Consider the following 13,033-nt stretch of genomic DNA (forward strand, 5'->3'; position numbering starts at 1 on the left):
CATTATATAAATGTAAAAATAGATAATTTTTGTACAAGTGGTGTAGGAGAGCTGGAAATATATGCCTTGGCATAGCACTTTTTAGGTGATTATGGGCTCTCAGTTGCACCAGGGTGTGGGACTAAATTGCTTAGCAGCAATATAGTGTAAGTAACACACGTTGGTCCTGAGTCACATGTGGACGAAATGCCGTCCTGCGCCGCAACATACTGATGTTCGGTACTCTGAGCCTGAGCAAACTGGTCTTGCGCACATGACGCTAGAAGACTAAGTTTTTGACAGTCTGCTGCCATTTGGAGGGCAGGGAGGAGAACGGCGACAGCCTATGTTTCTTAAAACGGAGGCATGTCGCCGCTGTTGCTGGGACAGGATGAGACCAGGCTCTTCACTAGAGGTCAGAGATTTTCTGGCCTCTTGGAAGTTCCTGCGGCGGCCGGCTTGTGCGACCCTGTTGGTCACGCAGCCGGCCAGATATTCCGCTACTGTCACCTACGACGCAGCTCGGATCAGTAATGCAGCAGCTGCATTACCATATTAGAGCTATCGCTGCTGCTTCTATGTAAGCTGCAGCAATAGCAACTCCAGCCCCATCTGAATCAGGCCGGTATGCAGACCTAGCATTAAGTAACCATGACAGACATTGCTCTACCTTACCTCGCTATACGGTGGAGGTGCACTCATGTCTACAAAAGGTGTCTCTCGTGGTGATGGTGGTGATGATCGATTTTGACGGAAGCGGCAGACATTATTACAGATCCCACAAAGGCACAGAACTGTGAACACTATCAACATACAGATAAACAGAGGCCTGCAAAAAAAAAAGAAAGAAAGAATTTTTGATATATCTGTATCTAATTTTTAAAGCAAAAACCTGCAGGAAATGTAAAAACAGAATGCGAAAATCAGCCAATACTCCAAAAAACTACAAATAATAATTGGGAAACAGTGCAGATGTGTATTACTGTCCCAAATAAAAAAATATTTTATATTTTTAATACGCCTTAAATTGCTGATTTGTGTATTTAAAAAATAAAATAAATAAAGATAAAATTTTTAGTTTAACTAAACACTGTAATGAAATTTGGGGTGCATAAAAATACAAAAAAGAAGATTTAGTGTATAAAAAGCCATATACCTGTCCTACATCTTCTAACCCATTATTCGGCATGTTGTTGAAGTATACACCAATAACGATTTGTAATTATTGGCCCTATTAAGATACTTGAAAATTCCAATTGCCTAAGTAGTCCCAGGTATTCTGAACCAAGCCCTGCCATTTTTAGCTTAAAATAACAATTTTTCCTAAATTTACACCTGTTCTGTAGTTGCAAGAAAATGTTAATTTCTCTAGGAAATCCTGATCTGGATAGGGGCCAAATGCTGGAAGGTCAGGGTGGCACTCAGGTCTCTCCAAATGATGAAAGAAGGCCTTTGGCTAGTACATTACAATGCACACCAAAGTGTGCCGACCAGCCTCATTTTCCCCGCGTAGCCCCTGCAATGTCCGTCACCACTCCCCACCCGCCCTGTGAATGCCTCTGCCTGTCAATCAGTCACAGGTATTCGCAGCCAATGCGATCAGATTGCATTGGCTGGTCGCACAAGCACAGGACTGAATCTGTGCGTGTGCATTGATGCCGGGAACGCGGTTATTGCGGTCACATTGCTTAGCGAACAGGGCCTGTGACATGGCAGTTAGGAGCTGATTGGCTGGTACTTTTTCTCTCTCCATTTTATCACTCTCCACGTGATGATGCATCTAGTTAAATCTATTCAGAAATGAGTAAATGAAGTGTCTGAAGCTTTGGCCAAAGTATGATGCTACTATACTATAAATATGCCAAATTGTAATTTTAGGTGAGTACAGCTACCTTTTTCCATAATAAAAAAGTGCTCTATTATGCTTTATTTATTTCAAGACTATTGCTATTCTCACCTGATGCAAGAGGAAAAACTGCACAGCGCCCCATCTTGGAGACGCTAAGGTAACTGCATCTGCAGCCTGTTAGTGAAAGCTGAGGACACTATGTTTAATCACACAGACACAAGATAGAAGGTCAAGTTAAATAATTTACAGTTTGTACCAAAAATATACAGAAACACTGTAAATTGTATTTATTATTTATGATTCAAGGCTCATCCAGACACTTATGCTGGTAATTTATTGTGTATGACAGGGGTTCTCAAACTCACTAGGTTCAGGGCACCCTTAGGGTCTGAGCCCTTTTTCACGGCACCCCTATGTGCCAGCGGGGCCAAACTTTGAAAAGCTATGCTTTTAGGAGTTTAGTACATAGATGTCAGAAAATTGTCCCCATTAATAATAATGGGAACTGCAATCTTCAGCGCTAATGAGCCTCCCACTGGACATTTCAGTGATATCTCCTGCATTAGGCTGTTAGCACATAGCAATAATTCATAAAATTATGCTGATTTGGTATTATCTATATTAGACACATTTTATAATCTAAGGGTTGGATTTAGCCACACTGCTTATGTACCTTATTCTTGAAGCACCCTATGTCTGGAGTGGTGAATCGGCAGTGGCAAGTGCAGTTAGAGAACAGCAGAGTGCATACGTAAGCCTACCCTCCCTCATTCTGCAGGAGACTCCCTGAAATAGCAGCAATCTCCCCGACTCCCTGAATAGACCAGCAATCTCCCTGATTTTACCTTACCCCCATTATATAGCTGTTACATTCTTGGGGAAAAGATAAATTAGAAATATATACATTCAAATGGGATCATCAGCGCAATTTCCTCGGTTCTCTGCCTTTTGGCTAAGAACAAGTGTAGTATCTGCTCACGGGAACTCATGGTGTTGTGTCTGTTCCTACACTAGGGGAGTGAGAGACCCTTAGTGTGGAATTAAGACCCACCATGTGGAGTAGGTACGAAGCTTGGTCTGGCCAGGAGGCTGGGAGCAGCATGAAGCTCAAGGTGCTATGTGCCCCTGGTTTGTGGATGCCAGAACATGCACTGGTGAGAAGGACACCTTTGCACTATTATGGCACTGTGCACTAACACTTCCCCACTTCTGCTGCTGCACTTCTTACTTTGCCCTGGCCTTTTGGCTAGGGCAGGGACAATTTTTTATAACTCCCCCCCCCCTCCCCCAGCCTTTTGGCTGGGGCTTATTTATTTATTTATTTTTTTCACGTGTGTTTACTTTTTTGCACTTCACCACACCTTTTTATGTTTTTCGTGTGTGTGTTCACGTTTGCCGGGGTTTAGGTGAGACCCTTATGGGCCACCTTCTCCCCATGTAGCTGAGGCCCTCTCCTTTTGGGGAGAGCTGAAGGTTTTTTCGTTCCCCGGGGGGAAGCTTCGGCCAACCCCGGGGAGAAAGGGACGACCCCGAGCCGTGAGGCGGAGGGAAGTCTGAAGACCCTTGCCCCCTAAGGGGCCTTTTGGTTCCGGGGGTCGGGGACTCAAGGGGTTCCCCTGCGCCTTGGCAAGGAGGGACCCGAAGACCCTTTTTCCCTCTTGGCCTTTTGGCTTGGAGGGTGAGGGGAGCAACGGGGCCCTTCTCCTTTTGGAGAGGATCCAAGTCCTATGCCCCCAGCACGGTTTTTGCACAGATCACTGGGCGCACCTCGGGCTTCAAGTAAAAAAAAAAAAATATAAATTCCCTGTATTGGTTATAAGGCACAATGATCCCTATAGCTACATTAATTTTAAGTAAGGTTTCTCATGGCCAGTATATGTGTATACAGTATACTAACTTTGGGGCTCATTTACGTTTTGATGTAAGTCATTTTCATGACACGCCTCTCAGATGTAGCAGTACACGTCCGCGCTTATAGGTGTTAATTTCACAATCTCCCTGAAATGCTTTTTCAAAAGTAGTCAAGTATGACGTAAGCATAACAAGTGGATCTGCAAGCCACTAGTTACATTTATGTCTGTCGATTCATGCGGAAACCAGCCAATGCTGTCTGAGGATAGCCGAGTATGCAGGGTCAGGATAATGCTGTTTTTCATGTAGTTCCTTGCATAGTGCACTGTGTATGGGAAGTGATTCCACCCAGGGGATCAAAACTGACAGGAGAATTCTAGGTAGAATATAAATGATAGGGGGAATCTGTAGCTATGGTGGCCAAATCCCAGGATCGGGATCAGCAGGAGCCCAGGAATTTAGTAAAAAATCGTCCGGGATTCAATCCCAGGATTATAGTTTCTATAGTTTATAGTTTTGTTTATTAAAGCTGGGCAGCACTGAGCGTCCTCAGGACGCTCAGACGCTGCCCGGCTTCCCCAGCTCAGCTCCCCCCGCCCCTGGCTGCACAGCATGACGTGATGTCAGAGGTCATGGTGTGTCAGAGGTCACACTGTGCAGTCTGACACCAGCCGCCCACTGCAGTGCCGGCGATGGAGCAACCTCACGGCCTGCACTGCCCCGCAGCAAGTGACCCCCCCCCAGCCCGTTCAGGCAATGGTGGGAGTTGTGTGGGCTGGGCAGGGGGAGGAGGGGTGTGGGGGAACACATTGAAGAAAAACAATCCCGGGATTTATCATATTTTAATCCCAGTTACCTTGATTGAAAATATGGCTAGGGGAGTGCGCTACTATGCAGACTCCAGACTTCCTGTTCTCCAGATAGTATTATCTCTAGATGGTCACCGAGATCTCTACTGAGCATGTGCAGGGGCCATCTTGAGACTGTGTAGTGTTTCTCTATGGAAGACAGAAGTCTCCAATTTAGCTGCAGAGACATGCGATTACTTGCAATCCACAAGTTGTTGCAGCAGCACTGCACAATAATCCGTTAGCATAACACCTCAATTCGCTGAAGCTCACCCCATCACCAATGTATAAAACAGCAAGTATGGCTGTACATGCTGTCTATCAATAAACCAACACCAATGGTTAAGTAACTGGCCAATTCATAGCTTGAGTAATACGCTGGTGTGTACCATACTTGCCTACTCTCCCGGAATGGCCGGGAGGCTCCCGAAAATCGGGTGACCCTCCCGGCCCCACGGAAGAGCAGGCAAGTCTCACGGTTTTTCAGTACCCCCCTGCCCGGCCGTCCACTTTGAGAGTAAAGTGGGCGGTCCGGACAGTAGATGACGCGATTCTTGTTGAATCGCGTCATCATAGTCACGCCCCCTGCTGTAAAATGCCGGTTATAGCGGCATTACGGAGCGGGGGCGTGGCTTAAGCAGTGTCCCGCTGTAACCCCGCCCTCGTTCTGCCTCTGCCCCTCCTCCGCCACACCCCGTTACGCCTCCTCCTCTCATCATTGTTCAGCCCAGCCCCTCCACTGAGCCGTCCTGGCAGCTCTCTCCCGGAGAGAGCTGCCAAAAAGTAGGTAAGTATGGTGTGTACCTATATACAATATCTCTGCAATATCAACACCTGCATACACATAATTTCCAACAGTCTCATGGTACTCCACCCATTATCATCACTTGGCCAGCACTGCAAGAGATGCTGAGCTGCCTCCACAGACATGGGGAATGCACTGTTGTAACCTCCTTAGTGACCAGAAACTGGAGTGGAAATTAGAATAGTGCAGTAGAGTGAGTCATATTGATGGGAGTAGGGTAAAATCTATACCCTCCAACATGACTTATTCCATTAGGTACAAAATGCTCTGTTCCTGGACTTCATGCCAGTGGCAGTTGCAGATGTGGGGCTGCAGCGCAGTCCAAAATTCAAATAGGGGAGCGACACTAACTGCCACTGAGTCCTGGCTGGCAATGTTTGGCTGTGTTTGGGGTGGCTCCCTATTTTAATTTTTTGGACTGTGCTGCATGCAGCTCCACTTCTGCAACTGCCACATGCAACGAAGTCCAGGAACAAAGCATTTTGTACCTGATAGAATGGGTCATGTTGGAGGATATGAAAATCTAATAAAGTGATGTGCTTTCACCCACAAATAATCCCGACCCTCACTAAAGTTTTTGATGTTATACTTCGTGAACACAAAATGCCATCACATTACAATTAGGCTCTTTTGAAAGTACTCCCTAAGCCAGGTCGGGACCTGTCTGATCCTGGTTCCTACTGCCCAATCTCCCTGTTAAATATAGATTACAAGTTACTGATCAAAATCTTGGCAGGACGCCTGAAACTGGTCCTGCCCAGGGTGGAGCACCAGGATCAGACAGGTTTCATTATGGGAAGGAACCCGGTAGTGAATATTAGGAGGGTTTTAGCGGTGGTTTGCAATCCCGGTAAACAAGGACAAACACCGCAAAAGCTATCCTTTCCTTAGATGCAGAAAAGGCCTTCAACATGGTGCACTGGGATCACTTATATAATTCTCTTGTCAGGTTCGGTTTTCCCCCACTTTTTATCTCCTTTTTACGTACACTGGGGGTAATTCTGAGTTGATCGCAGCAGCAAGTCTGTTAGCAATTGGGCAAAACCATGTGCACTGCAGGGGGGGCAGATATAACATTTGCAGAGAGAGTTAGATTTGGGTGGGTTATTTTGTTTCTGTGCAGGGTAAATACTGGCTGCTTTATTTATACACTGCAATTTAGATTTCAGTTTGAACAAACCCCACCCAAATCTAACTCTCTCTGCACATGTTATATCTGCCCCCCCCCCCCCCCTGCAGTGCACATGGTTTTGCCCAACTGCTAACAAATTTGCTGCTGCGATCAACTCCGAATTAGGCCCACTGTACTCCAATTCGAATTCCCAGATAATTTGCAATGGAATGCTTTCAAAATGTTTACTCATATTGCCGGGCACACATCAGGGAAGCCAACTATCCGCACTCCTATTTGCCCTTCCTCTCGAACCACTAGTGATAACCTTGAGACAGTCACCATTTTTTCAAGGTATACAAATAGGAAATATTGACCTTTGTCTGACACTATACTCGGATGACATGCGACCGTTCCTCTCCAACCCTGCACATTCTATCCCCATTGCTTTTGACGCAATATGACAATTTAGCAGCTTTTCGTGTTATAAAATAAATGTTAACAAATCCGAATTACTTGTATTAAAAGGCCCAGCTCCTTCCCTTCCGATTAGAGATCACTTGAACATGATTAAAGTCATATCATCCCATATTATATATCTAGGTATAAACGTTCCTAATAATCCTAACCATACATATAAATTAAATTTACACCGGCATTATATCATGCAGCAAAATCTCTAGATAACTGGAAACATTTGCCTTTGTCTCTGCTGGGAAGAATTAAAGTGGTAAAATCTATGATTTTTCCCAAACTCACGTACATAATAAAAATGTTACCAATCCGACTTACTAATGCTGCATTCAGACTGCAAATGCCGGATCCTACCCGGTAAGACAAACGTGTACTTACCGGGTGGGATCCGGCATTTGCACTCCGCTGCTGGCTTTCCGACCCGGCAATATACCGGGTCGGTTGCCATAACAACGGAGCGCGCAGCAGCAGCAGGGGCGGGGGTGGAGGCGGCGTCGGGAGATGAGCTCATCTCCAGCGCCGCCTCTCCCTATCTTGTGAATGGGAACCGTGTCGCATCGACACGGCTCCCATTCACACCGCACCTGACCCGGTAATCAACTCGGGTAAAACCCTTCTTTTTTACCGGGTTGATTTACCGGGTCAGGCGACCCGCTAAATCAGCCAGTGTGCTTTCACATCGCACACTGACCCGGTTCGACACGGCAATATGCCGTGTCGGTACCGGGTTATTTGTGCGATGTGAAAGGGGTATAACACTGATATCAAGGAGGCTATGACAATGTTCGAGAGGTTTATCTGTAAATGTAGAAAATTCAGGATCTCACGATCTAAGTTGCAAATGGCTAAACAAAAATGGGGTTTTGGGATTCCCCGACCTTTTACAATATTCACGATATACACACGTTTTCTTCAAAGACACATAGGAAGCCTGGAGACAGGTCAATACAGTTTTGGATAGGGATCCCAGGTTTACGATCCGGGAGGTGGGATTTACACTTTCCAAGACATTCAAGAACATTATGACCTTTCGCCACAATATACTGTATGTTTGCATTTATGCAAATTAAACACTATGGGCCTAATTCAGAGCCTGGCCATAGTACAGAGCTGGAAGTGGTACTTATCAGAGAGGGCAGGAGTAGCTTCTCAAGAGTCATCTCAAGTCACCTGCCAACTTACAGGAATAGTTACTTTCCAATCCAATAGCACTGAACAGCTACCCCCACCGTTGAAAGAAGAATCTCCAGTTTCAATCGCTGAGCAGTACTCCAGTTTAACAGATGAAGAGAAGAAGATTGCTTGGTTTACAGATGGCTCCTCTACCCTGACACAAAGGGGCCGAATTTGGACTGCCACAGCGTTCCAACCTGTACTGGAGGAAGTTATAAATGAGAATGGAGAATGGGGATCGAGCAAATATGCTGAATTGCACGCTGTAATGATGCTTCTACAAGAGACAGATGGTCCTTTGATAATCTACACTGACAGTTGGGCCCTGTATAAAGCTCTTACTATGTGGATGCCCTGATGGAAAGAAGAAGATTGGAGAATCCATTCGAAGCCTTTATGGGATGTACCTGAAATATAGAATCAGATTTAGAACCACAACTCATCCAGGTCTATCTCAATTGGTTATATAAAGGCACACAGAAGTTTCTCACCTAATGCCCTTGTACAAATCAAATCAGTCAATCCCCAGTGGAGGAAGATAAAAAAAATGTACATATAAAACCTGGGATGGTGCGCACATGAACAATGTAGACATAGTGGAGGAGAAGTAACCTATGATTGGCCAAAGGAGAACCATGTGTATTGGGTGTACCATACTCCATTTTATCCAAATGCAGCAGGATTAATAGAAAGAATGAATGGCCTCCTTAAGGAACAAATACGCAAGAGAATGCCCATGCACACATTAAAGGGTTGGGACAGTGTTCCTACAAGAAGAATCTCCTGTATGCTGTTTCAATGCAAAGGTCCTTACAGGATCCACCACCCCCTTCCAGAAATTGTTAGAGCCCCCGCCACCAAGGTCATCTCACTATATCATACTCAGAACTAAGTATAAGCTCCTAATTGATAAGAACACCATAATAGTAGCAAGCAGGTTGGGAAAAACAATAGGGATATACTGTAGTAGCATTAGGGCCAGGAGAAACATACTATGTTCTGGTTGAAGATGATGCTAACCCAGTGTATTTTCCTGCCTGTCATTTGTACCCCAGGGCATGCTGATAACAAAATGAATACGTGTTTATTTTTCCAAACAGGTTGAGCTAAGATGTACTATATGCTGGCCTGAAGGGATCTCACCCTGACCAAAGTGTATAGTGCTATATACTGTAACAGGCAAATCCTTGATGGTAGTCAGATTTATCTTTTGTTTCCTTTGGATCATGTTTGAACAGCACCCAGCAGACCAGACATTAACTTTGAAAACAAATGTTAAAAGATCCAGTAGATCATTCTATGAATTCGATTCAGTTTGGGAAAATAATTTTTTTGACAACAAATGCAGTATGCTTTAGCGGAAGAATTGGGAGAAAAAGAATATTGGATCTGCACTCCCCAATTACATCAAAAACCTTTGCATATGTAGCTACTCCTGTCAGCTGGAGAGAGTTGAGACAATGGTGGTCATGCCGAGTTGTTCGCTCGCTAGCTGCTTTTAGCAGCATTGCACAAGCTATGCCGCCGCCCTCTGGGAGTGTATCTTAGCTTAGCAGAATAGCGAACGAAAGATTAGAAGTACTGCTACTAAATATTTTCTTGCAGTTTCTGAGTAGCTCCAGACGTTCTCCTAGATTGCGATCAGCTCAGTCCGTTTAGTTCCTGGTTTGACGTCACAAACACGCCCTGCGTTCGGCCAGCCACTCACCCGTTTCTCCAGACACTCCCGCGTTTTTCCCTGACACGCCTGCGTTTTTTAGCACACTCCCGGAAAACGCTCAGTTACCACCCAGAAACGCCTCTTTCCTGTCAATCATTCACCGATCAGCAGTGCGACTGAAAAGCGCCGCAGGAACACCAGCAAATCTACTAAGTTTTGTGTTAAATTACTTAGCGCATGCGCTCTGTGTACCATGCGCATACGCATTTAGCAACAAATCGCAGCATAGCGAAAATCAGCAACGAGCGAACAACTCAGAATGACCACCAATGGGAGGAAGGATGGAAATTTCCCTCAAATTTGACTGATCAAAAGTTTACAACCATTATACAAAAAGTAGTTTATGTAATCATTTTTTTGTGATTTATAGTATATATTTTATTGTTTAAATGGTCTACAGCTATAGAATGCAAACAAGTTTTGTCATTCAGGTTGACAGGTCAGTATGATGATATTGGACAATATTATCATAACTCTTAATAATACATAGAAGCCAAGGGTGGACTGTATCAGTATTGATTTCTGACCTAAATCCAACTATTGTCTTCTATGTATAAAATGTGTACACATTAGAGATGAGCGCCTGAAATTTTTCGGGTTTTGTGTTTTGGTTTTGGGTTCGGTTCCGCGGCCGTGTTTTGGGTTCGAACGCGTTTTGGCAAAACCTCACCGAATTATTTTTGTCGGATTCGGGTGTGTTTTGGATTCGGGTGTTTTTTTCCAAAAACACTAAAAAACAGCTTAAATCATAGAATTTGGGGGTCATTTTGATCCCAAAGTATTATTAACCTCAAAAACCATAATTTACACTCATTTTCAGTCTATTCTGAATACCTCACACCTCACAATATTATTTTTAGTCCTAAAATTTGCACCGAGGTCGCTGTGTGAGTAAGATAAGCGACCCTAGTGGCCGACACAAACACCGGGCCCATCTAGGAGTGGCACTGCAGTGTCACGCAGGATGTCCCTTCCAAAAAACCCTCCCCAAACAGCACATGACGCAAAGAAAAAAAGAGGCGCAATGAGGTAGCTGTGTGAGTAAGATTAGCGACCCTAGTGGCCGACACAAACACCGGGCCCATCTAGGAGTGGCACTGCAGTGTCACGCAGGATGGCCCTTCCAAAAAACCCTCCCCAAACAGCACATGACGCAAAGAAAAAAAGAGGCGCAATGAGGTAGCTGACTGTGTGAGTAAGATTAGCGACCCTAGTGGCCGACACAAACACCGGGCACATCTAGGAGTGGCACTGCAGTGTCACGCAGGATGTCCCTTCCAAAAAACCCTCCCCAAACAGCACATGACGCAAAGAAAAAAAGAGGCGCAATGAGGTAGCTGTGTGAGTAAGATTAGCGACCCTAGTGGCCGACACAAACACCGGGCACATCTAGGAGTGGCACTGCAGTGTCACGCAGGATGTCCCTTCCAAAAAACCCTCCCCAAACAGCACATGACGCAAAGAAAAAAAGAGGCGCAATGAGGTAGCTGTGTGAGTAAGATTAGCGACCCTAGTGGCCGACACAAACACCGGGCCCATCTAGGAGTGGCACTGCAGTGTCACGCAGGATGTCCCTTCCAAAAAACCCTCCCCAATCAGCACATGATGCAAAGAAAAAGAAAAGAAAAAAGAGGTGCAAGATGGAATTATCCTTGGGCCCTCCCACCCACCCTTATGTTGTATAAACAAAACAGGACATGCACACTTTAACCAACCCATCATTTCAGTGACAGGGTCTGCCACACGACTGTGACTGATATGACGGGTTGGTTTGGACCCCCCCCAAAAAAGAAGCAATTAATCTCTCCTTGCACAAACTGGCTCTACAGAGGCAAGATGTCCACCTCATCTTCACCCTCCGATATATCACCGTGTACATCCCCCTCCTCACAGATTATCAATTCGTCCCCACTGGAATCCACCATCTCAGCTCCCTGTGTACTTTGTGGAGGCAATTGCTGCTGGTCAATGTCTCCGCGGAGGAATTGATTATAATTCATTTTAATGAACATCATCTTCTCCACATTTTCTGGATGTAACCTCGTACGCCGATTGCTGACAAGGTGAGCGGCGGCACTAAACACTCTTTCGGAGTACACACTTGTGGGAGGGCAACTTAGGTAGAATAAAGCCAGTTTGTGCAAGGGCCTCCAAATTGCCTCTTTTTCCTGCCAGTATAAGTACGGACTGTGTGACGTGCCTACTTGGATGCGGTCACTCATATAATCCTCCACCATTCTATCAATGTTGAGAGAATCATATGCAGTGACAGTAGACGACATGTCCGTAATCGTTGTCAGGTCCTTCAGTCCGGACCAGATGTCAGCATCAGCAGTCGCTCCAGACTGCCCTGCATCACCGCCAGCGGGTGGGCTCGGAATTCTGAGCCTTTTCCTCGCACCCCCAGTTGCGGGAGAATGTGAAGGAGGAGATGTTGACAGGTCGCGTTCCGCTTGACTTGACAATTTTGTCACCAGCAGGTCTTTCAACCCCAGCAGACCTGTGTCTGCCGGAAAGAGAGATCCAAGGTAGGCTTTAAATCTAGGATCGAGCACGGTGGCCAAAATGTAGTGCTCTGATTTCAACAGATTGACCACCCGTGAATCCTTGTTAAGCGAATTAAGGGCTGCATCCACAAGTCCCACATGCCTAGCGGAATCGCTCCGTGTTAGCTCCTCCTTCAATGCCTCCAGCTTCTTCTGCAAAAGCCTGATGAGGGGAATGACCTGACTCAGGCTGGCAGTGTCTGAACTGACTTCACGTGTGGCAAGTTCAAAGGGCATCAGAACCTTGCACAACGTTGAAATCATTCTCCACTGCACTTGAGACAGGTGCATTCCACCTACTATATCGTGCTCAATTGTATAGGCTTGAATGGCCTTTTGCTGCTCCTCCAACCTCTGAAGCATATAGAGGGTTGAATTCCACCTCGTTACCACTTCTTGCTTCAGATGATGGCAGGGCAGGTTCAGTAGTTTTTGGTGGTGCTCCAGTTTTCTGTACGTGGTGCCTGTACGCCGAAAGTGTCCCGCAATTCTTCTGGCCACCGACAGCATCTCTTGCACGCCCCTGTCGTTTTTTAAAAAATTCTGCACCACCAAATTCAAGGTATGTGCAAAACATGGGACGTGCTGGAATTGGCCCAGATTTAATGCACACACAATATTGCTGGCGTTGTCCGATGCCACAAATCCACAGGAGAGTCCAATTGGGGTAAGCCATT

The 13,033-nt window shown here is 45.6% G+C and overlaps 1 protein-coding gene across 1 annotated transcript in view; it reads right to left on the minus strand.

Moving 5' to 3' along the window:
- Window positions 1-13,033, minus strand: part of TMEM92 (transmembrane protein 92) — an 88,584-nt gene that overhangs the window by 10,219 nt on the left and 65,332 nt on the right. The window contains exon 4 of the mRNA XM_063959899.1: window positions 655-808. Coding sequence (XP_063815969.1) covers window positions 655-808 — 154 coding nt within the window. The remainder of the gene's footprint in view (window positions 1-654; window positions 809-13,033) is intronic.

Source organism: Pseudophryne corroboree, chromosome 3 (assembly GCF_028390025.1).
Source record: "Pseudophryne corroboree isolate aPseCor3 chromosome 3, aPseCor3.hap2, whole genome shotgun sequence".
NCBI classification, from domain to species: Eukaryota; Metazoa; Chordata; class Amphibia; order Anura; family Myobatrachidae; genus Pseudophryne; species Pseudophryne corroboree.